The 22,915-nt window shown below is 34.0% G+C and overlaps 4 protein-coding genes and 1 pseudogene across 4 annotated transcripts; 1 reads left to right on the top strand and 4 right to left on the bottom strand.

Moving 5' to 3' along the window:
- Window positions 1-547: 547 nt before the first annotated feature.
- LOC120132524 (1-aminocyclopropane-1-carboxylate synthase 3-like) lies at window positions 548-2,272 on the bottom strand. Its single transcript, XM_039149257.1, has 3 exons — window positions 2,109-2,272; window positions 1,678-1,970; window positions 548-1,594 (listed from the first exon to the last, which is right to left on the bottom strand). Exons 1-3 carry the CDS (start codon window positions 2,253-2,255, stop codon window positions 625-627), a joined length of 1,410 nt encoding a protein of 469 aa, XP_039005188.1. The 5' UTR covers window positions 2,256-2,272; the 3' UTR covers window positions 548-624.
- A 7,911-nt stretch (window positions 2,273-10,183) lies between these two features.
- On the bottom strand, window positions 10,184-10,561 carry LOC120132665 (VQ motif-containing protein 29-like). Its single transcript, XM_039149379.1, has one exon. It carries the CDS (start codon window positions 10,559-10,561, stop codon window positions 10,184-10,186), a length of 378 nt encoding a protein of 125 aa, XP_039005310.1.
- An 827-nt stretch (window positions 10,562-11,388) lies between these two features.
- LOC120132496 lies at window positions 11,389-14,209 on the bottom strand (annotated as a pseudogene).
- Window positions 14,210-15,923: 1,714 nt separating this feature from the next.
- LOC120132780 (NADH dehydrogenase [ubiquinone] iron-sulfur protein 4, mitochondrial-like) lies at window positions 15,924-18,379 on the bottom strand. Its single transcript, XM_039149474.1, has 5 exons — window positions 18,170-18,379; window positions 17,964-18,052; window positions 17,213-17,342; window positions 17,005-17,034; window positions 15,924-16,159 (listed from the first exon to the last, which is right to left on the bottom strand). Exons 1-5 carry the CDS (start codon window positions 18,332-18,334, stop codon window positions 16,103-16,105), a joined length of 471 nt encoding a protein of 156 aa, XP_039005405.1. The 5' UTR covers window positions 18,335-18,379; the 3' UTR covers window positions 15,924-16,102.
- Window positions 18,380-18,652: 273 nt separating this feature from the next.
- On the top strand, window positions 18,653-19,262 carry LOC120132781 (60S ribosomal protein L26-2). The gene has a single exon (XM_039149475.1). It carries the CDS (start codon window positions 18,731-18,733, stop codon window positions 19,169-19,171), a length of 441 nt encoding a protein of 146 aa, XP_039005406.1. The 5' UTR covers window positions 18,653-18,730; the 3' UTR covers window positions 19,172-19,262.
- Window positions 19,263-22,915: the final 3,653 nt, after the last annotated feature.

Raw genomic sequence — 22,915 nt, 5'->3', positions numbered from 1 at the left:
AATTTAAAAATTGATGGTAATTTTAAACCTCTTTTCCGCTTACATATAAGTATTATTTATTCACAAGAGAAGGTATTTTGGGAAACCCAAGTGTCATTCATTTGTTAAGGTCGGTTGAGCCACAATTGATGGAGGGTTACGTGCTAAACGCAAACGCAGCTGATGACTATCAAACTCACCATTTTCGACTTGTCGGGCGGGAATGTTTAAACTATTTATAACCTCAAATTAAAGGGTAGTGTAGAAGTTAATGTTTTATAACTTAAATTTTATTTAATTTTTTAAAAAATATAATATAATTTATTTAGTAAAAAATAAAAGAAAAGGAAAGTTTTAAATATTTGTAGTGGCCATGGGTCCTCAGAATCATTTTAATGCAAACCTTGCGGCACACTAAATTTTATACGTAAATTCAAGAATTATATTTTCATGCCACGTGGTAAAATTAAATTTTACAAGGTAATGAAACTGAGTACATTCCGAATCCCATATGGATTGAGTGCAGTTTATTCTCTATCTACTATTACAGAAATAATTTGCTTTTGGACAGATTTATATAAAAGAAAAAAATACAGGTATTTTCAACATGAACAATGTGTTCATAAGGGGAAAAAATGGCCAGACTTATCGTTCATCTTGCTCCCGATCATGGAACGACTGAAACGACAGCCGGAAAACCCATTTGCTGCTGAACTTCCTCCTCGAGTTCTTCAACTCCTGGTGGCTCCGGTCGTTACCGGTGATCGAACCGACGAAGGATTTCAAGCGTTGCATGGCGAGTTTTAGGGTATCTTCGGACATGTTGGCGAAGCAAACACGGAACCACCCTGGTTCGGTGCAATGACACGAAGAACCGGGGGAAATATTCAGCTTAACATCGTACACTATCCTCTTCCAAAGCTCCATTTCGGCTTCGAATGTGTCGGAGCTCAGAAGATGTCTCATGTCGACCCAACAGAACAGCCCTGCATTGCTTTCTAAGCAGTCGATGCCGGCCTTTTCGAGGCCGGCGACGAGCATGCTCCGTCGCTTTCGAAGCCTCTTGTGGTTTTTGGCGATGTATTCTTTCGTGAACTTCTTGTCGGACAACATGGCGGAGAGGAGATACTGTGTTTGAGACGAAACTAGGCCGAAGCTGGACATTTTTGTGGCGGCAGCCACAACAATGGGATCGTTGGAGTAAATAGCTCCAACTCGAAAACCAGGCAGACCCAGATCCTTTGAAAGGCTATAAACAATGTGAACTCTTTCCCAGATTTCGGTTTTCTCGAGGTTTTGATCTTTGAAAACCTCCATGATACTAACGAAAGCCGGCGAGCTAAAAACGGTTCCGGAGTATATTTCGTCGCTGATCAAATGGATTTCTTTGTCCGTGATGAAGTTAACGAGAAGATCCAATTCCTCTCTCGTCATGGTTGTGCCCAATGGATTCGAGGGATTGGTGACCAACACACCTTTCACCCTCAGGTTCTTTCTCTGAGCTCGTTGATAAGCATCTTCCAGAGCCGATGCAGTGATTTTGAAGCGATTCGAACTGGTGCATTTGATCGGTACGATTTCAACCCCAGTTCTCCACCTGAGATCTCTATCGAATCTGTAAGAGAAATAAAAAAGATTAATGGATTGTTGTTTAACATTTTGAGCTATTCGAAAGATAAACAGTTGAACCGAACGTACCCCGGATAATACGGCGTCGGAAGAAGGAAAGCGTCGCCTTGTTCTGCGAGACAGAACATGAGAGTTTCATTGGCGGAGGTTGCACCGGCGGTGAGTACGATACGATTTGGATCAAATGTTACTTTGTTTCCTCTGATTTCAGCCATGAAATCAAGCAATGCCTTCTTGAATGCAGGGAAGCCATGATAATCTTGGAAAAGAGCAAGCTCTTTGAATATGGATTGTCCATCTCTCTTGAAACCAGCTACATCTGGGTTCTTATCCAACCAAGACTCGAGAAGATCAAAGGAGAGCTGTACCAAAAAGAAGAAAACAAAACATGCATATCGTTATTAAGCTATAAACAGGAAACTACAATAATCTTTTTAATTATGAAAAAAAAGAAAAGAATACACTCTGTATTTTTCTGGGTTTTTTAATATAAAATTTACCTGATTCTCAGCAAGACCCATTTGAATAATCCCTCGAGGATTCTTGACTTCATCGTATGGGTTCTTCTCGTATTCCAGCCATCCTAGGAAGTAAGAAGAATCTTGTCCATGAGAATTGCACGTGACTTTTCTCGACAACAGCCCCATTATCAAATTCCTTTTGAGCCTCTCGATATATTACTTTGCCTGTAGCCAAAAGTGTGAAAGCAATGCTTAGATCAAAACCAGCCAGGAAAAACAACACTGAAACGATAGTTTGCTGCTGTTTTTGAGCGAGTGTTGAAAACGAGAAACTATGATTGTTGTTGGTAATGGCCAAGCCTATCGAACATTGAGTGGTATAAATAAGGCAGGGAAATATTAAAATTATTAAAAATGATTTTAATAGCAACTTCAAACATTGACTCCCTGGTCAAAGACAAAGCGGTTGATTTTTTTAAATGATGTTTGATTTAGGTTTTTGTTCGAAGTTTGTAACTGTCCTTACGGTAATGTTAAATTAAAACTTATAATATATTAATGCATCCGTTAATTTTACAGTTATATTATATGGAACCTTTTAATTGTAAAATCATTTTAAAATCATTTAATGAATTCAAATAAATAAATGAGATTAAACAAAACTTTAATTTCAATAGTATATTTACAGTTACTCAATTATGTGTTGTACTTGAGAAGGGACTTTTCCCAAGTTAAGTCAGCCTTAATTCTCGATGATCTATCCAATAAATAATCACTTGAGCGTCAATTATATAATTATTATAAAGTTTCCTAAGTTGGGAGTCGAGACCATGGGGTATAGTGGATACACACATTCGATCCCAATAATCTCGTTGGAAAAAAATGTTTATTAATAAAAAAACATCGGGTAACATTGTCCACATTCATCTCGTGCCATCAATTAGATTGTAAGGACAACCCTAGGTGATATGTCTACATACATATCTTCACCTGTGGATCAACTCAAACTCTATATGCTATTCATCCTCTACATATATACGAAAATAAAATAATAGAATCACTACATGTAGACGTTGAAACGTCTTATATTCATTGTTAGTTAAATTTATGAACATCTTATATTCGTTTGTTAAGACTTTCTCCACCGTGTAGGAGGCATTTGCATCTTCTATACTCCAATTTTAATAATCAAGTGGGGGTAAGCAAAGCATTTTCTTTTCCAATTTTGTTTAGGAATTTTCATTTTGTTATAGTGTTTTGCTCAATGAAAACAAAGAGGTAAAAATTGAGAGAACTAAAGTCCATACCGACAGCAAATCTAATTAGAAAACAGAACAATTGACCCACAGGACTGTAGAGTATGCCAATCTGGTCCATATGTCCCCTTTCCTGTCCTAACCCATCGAACCCCATTGTCGGCCACTCTTTCGTATAACCAGCTTATTTTCCCATGCTTTTCTGTTTTGCCTAGATTCTACAAAAATCAAAACAGAACCTCCCATTTCAAGCTATTGCTTTAACAACATTTAAACTAATCGTTTCCTCCCTCTGTTTCTTTTAGCTGCCTGATTTGGGTGTGTCATGATCACACGGGGAAGGTGAAGGCGAGCAATGAACTTCAATTTGAGGAGATTAAAAATGTCTTTGTTTAGGTCTTAAAAGTATGGGTAAACTACGCATTTAATATCTAAACTGTTAGTTTTGATCCATTTTAGTACCTATACTTTTAATTTTTTTAGCATTTAACGTTAAATTTTGAACGGAAGTACTTAAATAACGAAAAACTAAAGTTCTAATGGAGTATTAAAATGAAATGAAAACTAAACATTATATATGACTTTGAAATAATTGAAAGCTTAGATATTAAAACGAAACAAAACTGATAAATTAGGTACTAAATGCATAGTTTACCCCAGAATTAACTAGTAAGGGTTTTGGTAGGTGGGTTGTCGTGGTATACGCGGCTCCCTGCTAGTAGTTTTTACGTGCTTTTTGCTTCTTTCTTTTTTTTCTTATCGACCAATAAAAATTGTCCTTTATCATTTTTATTTATTTAAAATAATTATAAAAGAATATTTATTCAGACTATTTTTAAATTTGTTAATAATATAGACACTCAGCATACATAATTACTTAATTTTTTTAAATAATATTTCTTTTTACTAATAATAAATTCAAAATTATCTTTTAATATCTATATTAATATTAAGGCTTAATATAAAAATAAAGACTTAAGAGGGTCACCTTTGCCTTTGTAGTAGACTCAATTTATCATTTTCATCATATCGTATTTTCGCATCAATTTAACCTTTAAAGTTGTTTAATTGCATCATTATTATCTTACCCTAAATTATAAATTCTAATATAGGGTATAGGGTTTATGGTTGAGAGATTATGGAGTTATGATTTAGGCTTTAAGACTTATAATTTAGGGTTTAAGTTAGAGATAGGGTATATAATGATGCAGTTGAGCAACTTCGAATGCTAAATTGATGCGAAAATACGATAATGACGAAAATAATAAATTGGGTCCACTACATAGACAAAAGTTACCATTTTAAGTGTCTATACTATGTCTCGAAAAACGGTTTAGTACCTAAAGATTTTTAGCTAAAATAAGTGATTTTTTACGTTACACTTTTAGGTACCAGACATGAACTGTCGTTGAAAATCACTGTTAAGTGACATATATTACTGAAATCAATCGATAATTTTATAAATATTTTTATTAAAATATTGTTTTTATTGAAATAATACAATTCAAAGATAAAAGTAGATTGGGCAATAAAATTACATTAAATCAACCGGCTCCATAGAGTGGCCTTGGACTCCAATGCTAGTTAAAGAAGTCAAAATTAAGGATGCAAATAGATATATATCAGATAGGTGAGTCATTAATGTCGTATTCCACTAAACTATTAAGCTTTAATTAAGTTCCTGTCACTTATATTTAATATGAAATGAAATGTCAAAATCTCAACGAAAGCGACCAGTTATGGCAGAGAATTGACTCAAGGAATTGATAAAGTCAAACATATTTTTTCCTTGAAGAAAATGCCAGGGACAAATTCATAATCACCCAAAACTCTACATATAATAAGGTCATTCGATTCTTCTTTTAGTGTAACGAAAGGGCTACACTGATCTGATTGATGCGATTTCTTAAATGGGGTTTCAGGGTTAGGCTGCATGGCCATGGAACGACAAGCATAGGCATGATGCAAAATCCCACAAATTATTAATGTAATTAAGTTAGATATATGCATATAATGTTTCATAAATGGGGTTGAGTACTAGAATCGGAAATAATTGAGGGAAGGCACGTGGTTTGTTGTTGGAGAAGGGTTATTAGGGCATGTGATGCCCTTGTTTACATGCCCCCTACAAGGAGTGAAGGTCCACCGCAGAGGTCAAACTCCATGCTATGGATTAGATATTGTTGCATTCTTTTGATTTTTTTTCCAAATCGTTACTCCGCTGTATATTTCTTTATCGAAATCTCTTGAGTTTCTAGAAATTTTTAAAATTTCATACCCTTCGACCAATTGTATTCTCATGACATTATTGTTAATAATTTTACGTGGTCCGTCAAAACTAAACATATTATCTGATAGTTAGATACATTTGTCTTACTAATCTATAAATAGTCATTATCACTCAGTGTCAACACCAATACTAACAGTTTATATATAAACTCTCGTGCAAGATTGAAAGGAGGGATCTTGAAATCCTTCTCTCCCTAGTTTCAAGATTAATATTATTATCTTCTTCAATCTATTTATGGTTTTTTTTACATCTGTAAAACTATCGTATGTAACTCTTTATCCGAAATAAAAGAAGTAAATCGTCAAATATCATCGTAGTCACATTTCTTCTACCAATAACAAATATTATATGTTTTGACTCATAATTTCATTTAAAAATGATCTCTTAAATTGATGGTAATTCGAAAATTTATATCACTGTATCAATTTTAACAATAATTAATGTTAAATTCATGATTTTTTTTATTAATTTTGGTAAGTACAAAATAGTATATGTTTAAAGATGATTCTCAATCATTTGACATTGAACGATTATACCCCGAGTAATTTTGGTGTTTGTAATCAGGATCTCAAAAAATAATAATAATTCCTCTACCACCGAAATCGTTTGGTTCGTGCGAAATTCATGATTCTTATTTGAGATAGTTGGACCTCCCCTCTTCATGAAGAATTTAGTGTTGGATTAAGGGACCATTTGGGCTCAACTCCAATAGGCTAAGCTAACCCTTCCAAGTTGGAGCGTTGAAAAGTAACACGACAAGGGGTGAAGCCGTGGACCAATTAATCCTTCATATTTGCTAACCTTTAATTCAATAGCGTAGGACCCTCTCCAACCTTACATGAATAGGCCCTGTCTCCTTTGTGACATTAACGCTTGACGTAGGTAATATCCAATTTCTATAATGGACGGTTCAATACCACTGTTCAAATTGTTGCCTGGGTCCCATTTTCAATTCATCTCCATTATAATTAATTTCGATGAATATCAAAATAATGGTTTAAAATCTTAATTTATAATCAATATTTATAATTATATCCGTAGCTATATCTAATATGGAACTTAAATTCCAAGAAGTCCTGATAAAAAATCGGATTCTATTTATTTATTTTCTTCTTTCCTTTTAATAGACAAATCAGATGTGTTCGGTTTTCTTTTTGAAAAAAAAACCCTACTTTCGAGGAAAAGTATTTGCATAAAGAAAACAAGTCGTGGAAACATTAAACTATGTAAAATTCAAAGTTGGACTTAATTTTTCTTGTCTGTAATTAAAGGGGATTTTTTTAGGGATTTAGGCTGAATAGGCACGTACGTGGAGGAATTCTAGGTCAAATTTGCATGAAATGAATATATATATATATATATATTACAGATCTTACAAGGTACGTAGCAAATAGATAAATTCTACATCGCTTTCTTGAACCATAAAAACCAAAGGCCGGTTCTTATCCAAATAGTTAGCTATCCTAACAAAAATATTTAAATAATACTACTAATTATAAAATTATTACTATTATTATTATTATTAAGGGTTTGATTATAAAATATGTTATATTTTATTAATTTTATAAAATAAAATTATAATCAAACCTTACAAATGATATTATTGATAAAATAATTATGAAATTAAAATATGAATCATAAAACGGACTTTAAAGATAAAACTGAAAAATAAAATTGTTATTGAACCTTGGCGGTCCATACAAATTAATTTCCCATAAAAATGATGACTGTGCGACAAAGACATCCAGCAATGCCTAGAAAACAACATTTATATTCCATTCAAGCTTCAAATTAAATATAATTCATTATTGGCATAATGCGAAAATAAACCTAGTTAGCATATACAATAAATTTAAGCCAATTAGCTAACCTACATCTTCATTTGTGGGGGATTCTATAGTGATATTTGAATATTATTTTCATATGTTTTAATGTATTACTTTGAATTCACTATGTTTAAATATTATTTTTTCTAATTCAAATTCGATTTGTTGTACTAACTAAATATGTATATTGTTAAGGATTAAAAGATTCTGAATACATATCAGTGCAAAACCTATACATGTCAACCAGCACAACGCCATCAAGGGTGTTTCGTATAACATTATCGACGTACTTGCTTTTCAAATTATGGAGTATGGACCCATTCAAATCCAAGTCCCAGTCATGTTATGAGTCTCCTCGACTGTTCCTTTCAAGACAATTGAAGTTTTGTCTACTTATGATATCCAAGTGGGTCGAGATGTTATTAGTATTGTGACATGGAGATGTAGCTGACTCCGGTATACATCAGAGGCCCGGCCGGTTGCGCGGTCGGTGGAGAATCGTTGCCAGCCTAGCTTTAACGTGATTCTTTGCGCCAATATTATGGCCTATGCTTTACTATATGCCATGCTTTGATGGGCCTGAAATGCATACACCACTTGGAGACGAGAGATGATGCTGCACTTTTAAACTAGGGATTACAATCTAACTGAAACACACGGGTTCCGACTTGTTGGATACACCACGACCACGACCACGAGCCGAGCCGAGCCGTGCCGAGCCGTGCCGAGACGAGACGGATGGCGGCGGCGGTGCCCCTTGTTCTCTTTCACTCAACAAGGAAGTGGGAATTTCATACTATAAATACCCATTCCCAATAGTATTTCCAATACTATGTGGGATTGAGCATTACCAACACGACTCAACCCTATTCGATAGGGTTGAATTTTTTAAAATAAAAATCGAGCTCAAGTCGGGTCATGTCAATTTTTTAAGGGTGGTGTCGGGTTAGGTCGAGTTCGGATGAAGGGTGAAAAACTCTTATCCGACCCGGGGATAATAATGTAATTTCTTTAAAAAATTATTATTATTTTTTAATTAAGTTATTTTTATACCGGTCGAGTCGGGTTGAATTTATACTATAAAATTCGGGTCGAATTCAGAATCAGATGGAGGATATATATTTTCGGGTTGGGTCAATTTGACCAAAAACCCGACTCATTACCATCCCTATTCCAAACCCTAGAAAGTTTGTCATTCACATGGACACAAATGTATGATTTTATAAGAAGTTATATTAAAAACATAGGATTATAAAATTACAAAATTTTAAGCGATACGAAATTAGATTATCAATATAAAATATTTAAACTATACGAGAATGTAAAATTTCTAATGCTTCGGCCACGCTCCAACATTCGCTCAATCAATATGTGACATCTCGTTTACTTTTCCATCATATTTAAGCTAATTAAGTTTATTAACTTATGATCACTTGCCATTATGCTTGAATAGTTGAATTGATAACATCTTTGATTCTTAATTCAATCGATTTAATAATTTATTATTTTATTTATACCGAAATGTTTTAATCAAATTTATTATGATGTTGGCTGTAGGTGATGAACATAGATTTTGCACCAATGGCTTGTAGTAGCTTGAGACCCAAACAAAAACCAAAATGAGGATGCAGGTTAGCTAATGAATGTTCATTTCACATATAACGTTGAGGAAAATATTTTTAATTGAATATTATCTTACAATTATCACAGTGACGTACTATTCTCCAACGAGTGTTGGTATAAATGATTGATATTCAGGAATTTGAGTTTGTAAGGTCAAGTTCGAATCCTACTACTGTTACTCTTGGTGGGTAATATATAAATTCTTATGTAAATTCCATTTGAGTTTTAGGTATGCTCTAACCCAAAATTGGAGAATCACCCGTGACCTAAACTTTAGTATTTAAAAGACAGTCACGTATTATTAATATATATATATATATATATATAATTTAGAATTAATTTTGTTGTAAAAATATTACATAATCTGATGTGTAAAGGTCAAGGACCCAAGCCAACTTGCAAACCCAAATTGCAGGTTAGCTTAGCCGGCAAACCTATCCGTATGAATTGGGCCTTGAATAAGAAGTTTATGTTGTTGAATTTCAGTTGGTCTGGTTTAAATTAAAAATAAACTAATTATTGTGTAAATTTAATAATTAATATAAAATTAACAATTTCAAGAGTTTATTTAATTTTTAAACACTTAAACGACATGCATGAGGCCTAACTAACCGCATCATTGTTCACCGCAGGCAGGCCACCCAATGAACGGTGAAACTATGTGATAAGCCAATTCATTATAAGGATCGGTTTAAATTAATCCACTTACTATTATTTAATAGTTGATTTAGTTCATATTAGTAAAATGAATTATATACGGTTAAATTTTTATAATATTAAAATTTAATGTTTAAAAGATTTTTTGTTGTTGTTGGAATTGCGCTATATATGAAAAAATAGTTTTAAGGGACTGATTTGAATCAATTCCCATGATAGAGGGACCTAATAAATGAAGTAGTACAACAAAATAACGTAGTTTTAGTCTTACGTACATTCTCTTTATGCTGAAACAAGAACGATAAAGAGAATTAACTTCTAAATTAGCCTAAACAAGACGTACAAATTATCTAAGGAACAGTGCTTTGCTCCAAGCTAGACAAAGTTGCAGGACTGAGAATAGGGAAAGAGAACCAATTATACGACGACGGTGACAAGTTGAATCCAAGCGAATCCGATGAGTCATCGCAGATTTTGGTTCTGTGGCTTCGTATGATATAACCCAGAAATCATATGCAATGGCTGCGGTGGTGCAACCTGAAGAGGCGGAGGTGGCGGTGCCGCTCTTTGAAGACGAGACGGCGGCGTTTGATGTTGAGACAGGGAGTCGGCCGGAACGATTTCTGCAGCACCACTGGTAAGTTTTTGAACCAAGTCCCGGAAGTTCATAGGGTCTACCTTGTAAACTTTGGGCGGTATCGGTTGCAATGGTGAAACCGCCGGCTTCTTCCATGGCTTTCCCATTGGCTTACGTACCGAATGAAGCGACGCCTGGGAAGACCTTGAGTCCTTAAACCCTCGTGCTAGTGCTGAAGAAGAAGACGATGAATAAGCTTCCATCTATGGCTAATTGCTAAGAGTTTTTATCCCTTTTTATAAATCACTCGAGGAGCTTTAAATCTAGAATATGGAGGATGAATCTGCAGATAAGGTAAAAATTCAAACATTCTTTAGTCAACATCACTTAGCAGCTCGCCATGGTCAAAGTGCCTGAAATTTGACCAATTTTTTTATTCATTAAAAAGATATTATTTTTTCCATATTTTTTTCTGCTCCATCCGTGCCTTCAACGATGTTTCTTCAGGAGGGAAGAGTACGGCTCTATCAGGAGAAGGCGTTTATATCGTGCGGTTGGAGTTGAAGCAGTCGCCACCCGCCGCCGCCTTTGTTGGACTAATCTCTACTGGCTATCCTCTCTTTATATTATATCTATATTGATATTTGATGCAGGTGTGAAACTGACTTTTTATTGTAAAATAATTGAATAAACAAAATATTTTCAATCACACACTATTTAAATATTTGTAAAATATTTTTGTTGTAAATTAAAATCTCATATAAATAATCCATAAAGGGTTAAAGCCTTTCATTTGAACATTTACTTTCAAACTTTTTTTGTGTGAATATTATAAAAAAATTCCTACTACAGTCTCATTTTGATTTTTTAAAGTAATATGAGCCTCGTTAAAAACGTCTATACCTCAATCGAGCCGTAACTCAATCAATAATACGGAAGGAGAAAAGAGTACCCAACTCATATTTATGGTGACATAAGATGATGAAATTGTATGGTTCATGAGTTTGAGACGAATGCTTTATGAAGGGTATACGTTGCTACAATGGATTAAACATATTCCAACCGCATTCATAACATCATTAATCCTCCTCCGCCACAATCGATTATTCGGTTCTTTTAACATCCATTTTGATCCCTCCATTTGAGGTAAACCAGTCCGGCTTGATAATGTGTGACGGAACCGGCGACAACCAGGACGTGAAAAAGTTGGTGACTGTGCCCGGCAATGTCCCAGGCTCCACCACTCCGGAACCCTTGCGGCATAGACCAAAGCTCCAACACCTAACAGAACTCCCATCAGAATATCGTACAAGGTTGTGTGAAGTGCCTCGGGCTGCTGCCAGAACAGGATGAGCTTGTGAATGATGGGTGCTACCACAGAAATGCCCATGCCGAAGAAGAGGGATGCTCATATTTTGCGGAACTCGGGTGAATGGAACATTGGCAATAAGGAAAGCAAGATCGTTGCGATGCCCAATACGGTTATGGATCCGAAATAGAGGTTGCAGAAGAACGGATCACACATGAAAGAGTATACACAGGTGGATTAAAGGAAGTTGCTATAAGAGCAGCAATCCCAGCATAGTCTAGCCTGAGCATGATATACGATAGGCGTTCAGAGTGGCATGAAAGGAGGTGGCAGGTGCTGCTAGCTAGCAAGCAAAACATTGCACCACCCAAGAAGGCAAAAAAAGGCCATCGGGTTATCGGCTCCTTCATACCTTGCTGCAATTTAGAGAACATAAAAAGTATAAGCTGCATGAATCCCCCAAGATGCTAAGTCAATCATTTAACAATGGAAAGAATAATAGAGCTATATACATTGCTTTAACTTCCCACCCGAAAAGTATCACGGATATCATTTTCGCAATGGAGCCCAAGATATAGCATGAAAAACCCATGTTTATGCATTTTTTATTAAACAATAACACTGCAGAATCGTATACAGTTAAGGAACTTTCGAACTATCACCATTGTGGTAGCTGATGCCACACTGCTAAACACCTCACTGCTCAATATTAAAATCCTTGTACATTTACAAACCATAAGTTCGAGTTTGATGTTTCAAACCTTAAGAACAAACTCGGGGTTGTCTTGTCTGGAATTCCCTCTTCTTATATCGTAACTAAGTCTAACTGCATCTTATCCTAAAGTTATAGAGAAAACCAGATCAAACATTGGGGAAAAAATAAAAAGTAATTGATAAACATTTACGGATACGAAGAGCAATAAGAAGTAATGTAAGTCCACTTATTTCAAAATTAGTTGCAGTGAGATAATTACAATGATAAAATGGGAAAATTTCACAGGCAATAAACACTGGAAAAACAATTAGCATTATTCAAGTGGAACCTCAAAGAACAGCTAATGATTAGAAGGGCAGTCAGCCATCACAGGTACTGAAATTAGGCGAACTATTAAGATTTATGAGATAACTTTTTAAGTACATAACCATACCAGAACTTGAGCATCAATGAGATTTCCAGCAGAGAAAAGCTCAGGTAAACAACTATGCAGGTGTTCCATAACATGCCAACTTGAGATTGAAGGAACCAAATCCATTAAAGGAATAGAAGTTTTTAACTCTTCTCGAAGTTTGTTCAAATCAGGCATATTTGGTAAAGAAGGCAAGCATGTCCGAATTTCTGATTGCAATTTGTGTAAATCAGCCTTTTTCAATGCATCGGAAATCTGCTGCAAAGCTTGAAGATCAACAATCTTCGGAACCTTCATTGCAGTGTATATGGTAAGGGAAAGGAAAATGAAGAACCCAATCAAATGCCTGAAAAAGGCAACAGTCATACACAACATATCATAGCACAAATGGAAACATATCAATCCATGATCTAACAAAGCAAAGTGGTCACCTCAGAAACAGGAATTCGCAGACTTTAATAGTATAATACTAAAGAAAGTGGTACATTCCAATTGATACTAGCATGAAAGTTACCTCACAAATCAACACATGTTTACATCTCTTCCCTAAATCCCTAATTCTTCTCTTTCCAATTCTAAATAGAGAGGTCAAACCACAAGTAATCTGCTCATCACAGTTTTCACGAGCCACCCTTCTCCAAGTGTACTCAACTTGGTACATTCTAACGCGTGTGATCCTATGAAGAAAAGGACTAGAGGGGGTTCGTACTTTGTCAACTTCGTTTACGATCAAGGAAGATTTGGGTATATACATTAAAGACAAAGGATCAAGTGCTACAAGTGTTAAAACAGTTCAAAGCTTGAAAGAGAAACAGGGAGGAGTTGAAATGTACCAAAACAGAAATGAAACCGTCTCCACGGACCTTTTGATGAATATGCGATTCGATATCATAAGACACCTCATCTAAATGGATTAGCTGGGAGAATAGACAGACCATCAATGGAAAGGTCAGATGTTTCCAATGTTCACTTGCGAGTCTTCGTACGTAAGGCATATGTGCACATTCCCAAGGTGAGAAATTTAAACTAGAAAAACCTAACAATGATACAATCTATCCTCATAACAAGTTTAGCCATAACTCATAAGTTATATGATACAATTCAAAACCAAAAAAATCATAAACGGTGATGTGGTGCTAGTAGAAGATCGACTAATGCCATTGATAAGGAAGACACTAAGCTAGCTAGCATTTCACAACAAGATTAAAATGGGGTCCTATTAAAAACAAGCAAAGAAAGCTTACGTCCAAACATTCAAAGTCTCGTTGTGAATTGTGAAGACGCTAAGCAAAATCTGCTTCATCGGCCATTCTGATCTATAATGGCCTAAAATACACTCATTGTCCCTAAAAAAATCCAGGTAATGAGTGGTACTCTACCAGCTGGTACTTCATCTTTTTCCACAATCTCTTTCTTGTCCCTTGCTTTAAAGAGCTCGCCAAGCATATATATCTTCACTGTTTCATCTTCATGAACATCCAACTTATAAAATAAAAATAAAAAAGACCCAGTACGGAAAAGAAACGAAATAAAAAGAGAAAAGCGTACCTGAAACAAAATAAAGAAGAAAATGGAAGAATCACCAGCTGAGAAACCCAGACGGGATCCTTCAATAAATACAGAATTCTCAGGCGGAGGACTCTAAAACAATCAAATCATATATACAGAGATTAAAACAAAGACACGGCAATCAAGTTAGATAACAAAGTACGAGAGAGAAAAACTAACCGCAAAAATCTTAAGCCGGGGAAGGAAAGTCACGACCCTAGCAAACAAAAGAACAAAACTTTGAAGCTAAAGAATGAAACCGTATTCAATGCGACATGCTAAGTTAAGAAAACAATAATAGAAAATCACAACAAATGGAAGATTGAATGAAAGAAAAAAGAATCAAATTCGATGAAGAGATGCGGAAATACCCAAGGTGATCAGTTTCGTTTGGTTCCCACTGTTTGAACGGAGCACGTGGATTAAAATGTTATGAAATCAAAAAAAAATTAAAATAAAATTAAGTTTTTATTTTTATTTAATTAAATTTTCATTTGGCAATAAAAAAGTAATTAAACTGTAGATAAGTTTTACTAAGATCTCAAGTACAATCCTCCTTAATAGTATTTTAATTTAATTTTAAGATGGTGATATAATTTAAATTAAATATTAATTTTAATAAAAATTACCTTAATTTAATGGTTAAGTTTGAATCCCCTCCCTCCCTGGCTATACAACTTATTTTTCTTTGTTTGAGTGATTAACATTTATTTTTATTAATTTGAAATAAGTATAAGATAATATTTCTTTACTATACAAATTATTTTCGAGAGAAAAATATATGAAAAAAAACATCGCCACCGTTAACGTCTGCTGACAAAAAATTAATATTTCTGATATATTTTTTTAAAATGTAATAATTTGATGGTCAAAGTAAAAAAAAAGTTATATGTTAGTGACTAATCATATAATTTACCCTTTAATTTTTAGTAACAGAATTGGAGTGATCAGATGAGTTATTTGCTTGTTTCCTATAGTAAGATTAAATCAAACTAAAATTTCACCTTCGTTAATGAAAAAATAATTTTACAAAATACTCCGAGAAAATTACCTTTTCTTTTTCAATGATAATAAAGATAATTATTATTTTTATATAGATTTGTAAAAGAAACGTAAGCAAGAAAGAAATGTTGGCGGGTAGAAGAAAGTACTGGATTTTAATATGACCTTTCAATAATGCAGCCAACGTGATTAACTTGGTATATCACGTGGTTTTGGTTTTTTTTGGATAAACTACACATTTAATACCTAAACCATTAATTTTAATCCATTTTAATACCTCAACTTTCAGTTTTTTTCAAAACCATTAACATTTAGTTTTTGTTTCATTTTAATACCTAACAGTTAAAATCTTAATGCATTTAATTCCTAAATTATCAATTTTAGTCCGTTTTAATACCTAAACTTTCAATTTTTTTTCAAAAATTACATTAAATTTTGAATAGGATACTAAATGAAACAAAAACTAAACTTTAAATATAGTTTTTAAAAAAAGTTAAAGTTTATATACTAAAACGGACCAAAAGTAATAGTTTAGATACTAAATATGTAATTTACCCCTTTTTTTTACCCAACAAGCTTTAAAGTTTCAACAGACAGATGCTATATCTGCACTGCTATCATAAATGAATGGAGGAGAAATTAGATAAAATGGGAAAGACCCACTTTCCCATTTGGTCGCTGTTGATCACATTTATTTTGATCCAAATTGTCACAAACAGATACATCAGAAATGTGCAACAGAGAAAACCTGAGCAGAGGAGTCTCACAGCTTGATTTATGGTTGAATAAAAGAAACAGGATCTGCAACATTAACTTAATCATTTAGCAGATACAGCAGGTCCCTTCCACTTGAAGTTATCCGCATACGACTTCGGCTGCAAACATATATTTTATGACATAAGATATACTGCATGCAAACATATGTATATACCCTGATCTAGATGTCTGACCGAATTAAAAGCTCGACCGTTATGTGGCTATCAGTGTTATATTTAGACTACACAGCATCTTTAAGAAGATTCCAATGTGATACGGGGGTGCCTAAGAAATACAGTTTCTAGTATAGACCATTACACTAAATCAATCAAATCAGCATTTGGAAATATAACAGAAGAAATTACTATGGACTCTTATCTCTCTCTAAGTTAGAGTTCCCCCAGGTAAAGGGTTTTCCGAAGCGTTTCTTTAGAATGTCTCATTCGAAAGAGGATGATGTTAATGAACTTTCAAGATCTTATAATTTATTTTAAATGAATCTTGGGGCCTACTAATGTGGGAGCTCACTGGGTTGCAGTCAATTACTGCAAGAGGATGTGCAAGTTTAATTGTGTTCAAACAAACCTTTCATCTTTGTGCGGTGTCTTGTTACGAGACAGATTACCATGTACCATCATCGATATGGGTTCTAGCTGTTTCTCTTTTAATCTTTGTATTGTTTCCAGCCAAAAAAGAGGGAATTACCATGATTCCAAAGAAAAATGTCTGGTCAAGGATCAAGGCAGTGCAGGACCTGAATGCAGTCATTCCCCTAAGCTCTAAAAGTTCATGCACTAGTTTGTTTAATCAGTTTCCTTTAGAAATTTAGAGTTGGTTTTCATTCTTCTGCCTAGCTGAAATAACTAACCATGATTTTCAGTCCCAAACTTGCTACTATGTAGGCTCATGTAATAGAAACAGAATTGGGGCACAAATTCAAAAGAAAGAGTTTAAAGTTTCAAACCTTCAGCACTGGTGTCTGGCGCTTTTTAACCTGTATAAACGAGTTCAAGATGTAGCGCCAATTAATTTCTCACGATAGATAGGGTATGGTTCATTAAAGGAAAACATTTTTGTAACAAAATAATCAAGTAAGCCATCTAACAACAAGTGCGGAATCAAAACTGACTTTGCAGCAAAAGAGTGAAGGAAAAGAAAAGATAAGCGCATACCACATAATCCCATCCATGTCTCTCGGCAAAAGACTTAGCGGCTTCTTCACTATCAAAACCAAGTGCAGAATCACCAACATGAGCATAAGGGTCCCCTGTTGATGTCCAACCCATCAATGGGTTCTCCCACCTGAACCATATTATTCAATGACAAGAAACTATTGATTTTGAAAATCAAGGTTACAAGAAAAACATCTAAGATACTTCCACATAACAAGATCAAAAAGAAGGCACCAACACTCCAAATATGGAATTGTGGCCTACGGAAAACAAGTTTTCAAGAACGAAACCTATGTTAAGCGATCAGTGAGTGCTGGGTACGAGGATTTGTCTGACATGAGTATGTTATAATCTTTCTATATGTGTCTATATAATAGAACAACCCTTTTGAGGGCCATATCCCTATACCAATGTTCAAAAATGTGCTCAACGCAAGTGTAGTGAAGAGTTGGAGCAACATAGAACAAAACCACAGACCAGAACGAACATAACAGGACTCCAAATAGGACTACATGCAACAAAATGTGCAAAACTGAAGATTATCACTAGCTTAATTCCATCGTTTGGATTTTCTTCCATTTACAAGAATCAGCAGAGATTACGTAGGATCACATTCAACTAGAGGAGTTACTACTATTCTAACATGAAATTGGCAAATTGACACACACACACACACACACAAAAGGATAAACTTATACGGCTAAAACGATAGGAAAATTAAGGTTAAAGGAAAAAAGGGGGAGGAACATACTTTTGTGTCGACACAAAATTGATCTTCCACCTACCAACTTTCCCAGATCCTTGTTGAGTAGCAGTTCTCGCAGGCGAGTAAATCACAACCTACGACGCAAATCAAGCGTCGTAATAATTATATATTACATATTGTTTAAAAAAATAGAAGGAAAAACTAACGATCGATAAAAAAAATCCTAAAAACGATTAAATTTTGAAATTTACCCTCCTACGAAGATGTTCTTCAGGGATTCCGGATACCATTCCGACCTCGCCTGGCTTGACCTCAACCAATGCATCTGAAGAGAAGGTTCTCGAGAATGAAGCCAAGGCAGTCCGAGCCACTCGAACTTGGCTCGTTAGTTTTTGCAGCGAGTTCGAGGCGGCCATCTACCTCAGAATCTATGCTCTGCTGAAAGTGAAATATAACTTCTTCGATTTTTCAGATTAGGAATATAGGATGCAAGTGAATAAGTGGTTAATTCCTATACGTTTATGAAATTGGCTGTGATGTTGGGTATATAAAAGCCCATCAGAAGCAAAATCTGTAGTTTTCTCACTGAAACTTTGTTCTTCGGCCGTGGAAAAGGGAAAATAGCCCAAAACAAGTTTGGCCTTTAAATCTCCTTTTTAGATCCAAAAGCCCAACAAATCTCAAATTAACCGTAATTTTACCATTATCCACCATATATCTTCTTTCTCAAAACCCTAGTTCCCCATGCTTACTCCATTAGCCATCTCCAGGTCGAAGAGGAGCAGAATCCAAACACTTCAGCTACTGCAAAAATGAAGTTCAACCCACGAGTCTCCTCCTCTCGCCGCAAGAGCCGCAAGGCCCATTTCACGGCGCCCTCGTCTGTCCGCCGCGTTTTGATGAGCGCACCACTTTCATCCGATCTGAGATCCAAGTACAACGTCCGGTCCATGCCGGTCCGCAAGGACGACGAGGTCCAAGTCGTCCGAGGAACCTACAAAGGCCGGGAAGGGAAAGTGGTTCAAGTATACCGCCGCAAGTGGGTTATCCACATCGAGCGCATCACTCGCGAGAAAGTGAACGGTTCGACCGTGAACGTTGGAATCAACCCATCGAAGGTTGTCATTACCAAGCTGAGGCTCGACAAGGACCGCAAGTCCTTGCTGGATCGTAAGGCCAAGGGACGTGCCGCCGCTGATAAGGACAAAGGCACCAAGTTTTCTGCTGAAGATATCATGCAGAGTGTCGATTAAGGTTCTCTTGTTTCTTTTACCTTGTGATGTTGCAACTGTTGGACTTGCTTGTAGTTTTTTTGCTTATGTTATCAATTGGTAATAAGGTGAAGAATCTGGGATTTTGTAGACTTGATACTGCTATATGTTTCGATATTTGCAATGTTATTCCCATTTTTACCTTCAATTGTTTTCTGGGTTTTTGAATTGAGTTCATTTGAATGATATTCAATCGTTTGCTTTTAGCACTAAGATTTTTCTTATTGGGATTGTTTAATCGTCTTTTAGATTGCAACAATATTCTCGACTGATCTTCAACATTGGGCCAGCTTTATTAACATTATTTTCAACATTGTATTAACATTTTAGAATTTGGTAGAGTTAAGGTTACATAGATTTGTGATTGGGTTTAGGAATGCAACCATATTTCATTTATTTGTGCTGCTCTAAAGGGTAAACTACATAAATAATCCCATATGTTTCTTTTTACCTTATTGATGATTCAAAACTAATTGATTTGGTCACTTGTGTGACTGATTTATAACAGATTGATCGCCCTCGTTAATAGTTGTTATTAGAAGTGACATAATGCTGATGTGCTGTGTTAATCGGTTGTTTTCCTATGAGAGATCGGCAGTGGTCAATAGTTTTTCTTTCCCCCACATTACATGTTTACATGGTTTCCTTCTTCCTGTCTCCCCTTAATTTACCTTAGTTCTTACTTTTCAGCCACAACCATTGTTTTTTCTTCTCTTTTTTTAGGACTCTACCTGTGCTTCTTTTTCTTCCTTCTTTTCAACTTCAACAATGGCTTCTTTCTCTTTCTTTTCAGCCTGAGCAACGGCTTTTTCTTTCTGTGCTTCTTCTATCTCTTCTTCTGGTAAGTCAATCCATTACGAAAAAAATATATTACGATTATGGAAAATTAAGTAATACCACAATATATAATACCGATAGTAACCGATATGGTCTTTATCAAAATAGAAATAATATTAAAGTGTGATTAAATTGAATTTTTAAACTTCATTGATAAAAATGAGAACAAAAGTAAAGTTGAGTGATGAAATTATAATTTGTCCTTAAAATAATTATTTGTTCTATTGTAAATAAATTTTAATTAAAAAATTACAGACAATTTAATTACAGTCTTAATAAGTATGATGTCTCCTAATCTCTAACAAGCCCTCAATAATTAGTATCCTAAATACTCTATTCCCCCCCCCCCCTTAGCATTGTAATATGGTTAAACCCAATAAGTTCAAGAACATTTTCAATACATATGTGTATGCCATAGCCCTCAAAAATAACCTTCACTTTTTTTTCTTTTCTTTTTTTTTAAAAAAGTACCCTTGATTTAAATACTCTTTCAATGAAAAGACAAATAAATAGGAGTAATAATTTAAATATTTTATTTAAACACGAGACTAATAATTCTTTTTCAGTCTTATAAAAATATTAGTTATTAATTGATTATTTAAAACTAAATTATTTAAAAAAAATAAATATTCAAAATTATCAAATATTAAAGTCATAATTGAAACAAAAATTAAGAGTTTTTATTGTCATTAGGGCTATAAATGAGACAGACCGATCGTGAGTTACTTGAGATCGACTCGGTCAAAACTTGATAAACATTTTACTTGAATGAACTCGACTCGAGCTCAAGCTCAAATCGAGTTCTTAACGAGTCAAAACAAGCTACTTGATACTTGACTCAAAAAATTCGTGAGCAACTCAAAAATATAATATATTAAAATTTATCTTTTTAAAATTTAAACTATTAATAATATTAAAATTTATGTATTGATTTTTTTTAAATATAGTAGAAGATTTTCATGTATTTATGGTTTAGGTTCGAGTCTGAGTTTTGAACTTCAATCGAGTTAGTTTAAGTTTTTTTTCATTTCGAGCTTTTGCGAGCTTTAATTCATGATTTTGAGTTCTGATTGAACTTAAAAATTTTAGGCTTACAAATTTTCAAATCGAATCAAACTTTATTTGAAAGATTTTTAATCGAATTGAGTTCAACAATATTAGAGTTTGACTCGTTTACATCCCTAATTGTTAGTATCCCTAAAGTATTGGAAAACTGAAGTATTACACCTGATAAACGGACCCACTCACGACCAAACTAACCCGGTCCCATCAACTTTTCTGAAAAACTCGTTTAATTTTGGATAAAACCAATAATTAGGGGTGTATTCGATTCGGTTCGATTCGGTTTTTTACCAAAAATTAAACCGAATCGAAATAAACAGGTTTTCAATATTTAAACCGAAACTGAAATCGAATAGTTAAAAAACCGAAAAAATCGAAACCGGTTTTTTCGGTTCGATTCAGTTTTTTTAACGGTTCGGGTTTTTCGGTTCAGTTCGATTCGGTTTATCGGTTTTTTAATAAAAAAAATCACTTGAAACTATAATTTTTTTTACAAAAATTGCTTATTCGATTCAATATGGAACAAATGGGTTCCATATGGAAAACTCGAACCGAACCGAATCAAAAAAATGAAGCCTTTATACCGAACCGAAAACCGAACCGTTTAAAGCCAAACCAAACCGAACCGAACCGTTTTACTCGGTTCGTATCGATTTTTCGATTTTCTCAATTTCGTTGTTCAGCCCTACCAATAATAGATGTATGGAACTTATTTCTCGTAAAATGTGAAGTCTAAAATCATTTTTTTCAGAACTTGAGATCATTTTATATGAACATTTTAGGGATATTTTTCTAACTAATACTATTTGAGAAGTATTGATCCGATAAATGATTTTTAAAAAAAATTAAACTAATAATGCTTATAATTATACTCTCAAAACATTAAAATAAATACTATAATCTGATATAACTTCAAAGTAATTGCATAAAAAAGAATATCATACGTAATCAAAATGTGTAAAAGCATCATAGATATGTGATACTCGGTGAATTTCATGCTAACATGACTTTCTGGTCAAATGAAACTTTACGTGAATTATTATTTTTAATTTTAAGATTAGAGTATATAAATAATTATTAAGTTATATTAAAATACTTTTTAGGAATAAAATTTCGACTTATTAAAAATATAAGGAATGTTATACACAATTATGATACTAAAAATATATTAATCAGTCATAAATGAATGACTCTCTTGACTGCAAGTGGCCAAGTTGGAGAGCAGCAATCTGAAAGTTGATGCGGAGCTGACGTTATTTTTTATTGTACAAACAGTGCAAATACATAATCAGATATATATATATACAAGTAAAAATATCAAAGTTGATGTATGATTATGACATTATCTTAACACAAGAACAAACATATATATATATATATATACATATACATATGTTATAATTTTTTAATTTTACACATTTAAAATTATTAGATAAATAAAAATAAACGATTGAGGTTAACACTAAAGAATAAAATTTGATGAATAAAAATTATATTCTCAAGAGTATTGTTATAATCCATAAACTAAACGTTCCATAATATTTTAGGACGCTTATGAATACATAATTCGTTAGATGTAATATCCAAGAAGTGAAATTAAACAACGAGATTTGTTCAAATGATAAGCAATTTGATATCGTTTAAATAAGTTTTGAGTTTGATTTATTATACATGAATAAAATCTCTGTTGGGAGACTTATCCACCATAACCAAACGTACAACCCGAGTTGATCCGTACCATGTATGCATTTTTTAATATCGTTTTAAAAACTTATGTTTACTAAATATATAATATTTCATATTCTTATATTCGTACCATGTATGCAT

Source organism: Hibiscus syriacus, unplaced genomic scaffold, assembly GCF_006381635.1.
Source record: "Hibiscus syriacus cultivar Baekdansim isolate YM2019G1 unplaced genomic scaffold, ASM638163v2 tig00110569_pilon, whole genome shotgun sequence".
Taxonomy (NCBI): domain Eukaryota; kingdom Viridiplantae; phylum Streptophyta; class Magnoliopsida; order Malvales; family Malvaceae; genus Hibiscus; species Hibiscus syriacus.
This window is presented reverse-complemented; position numbering and strand designations above follow the sequence as displayed.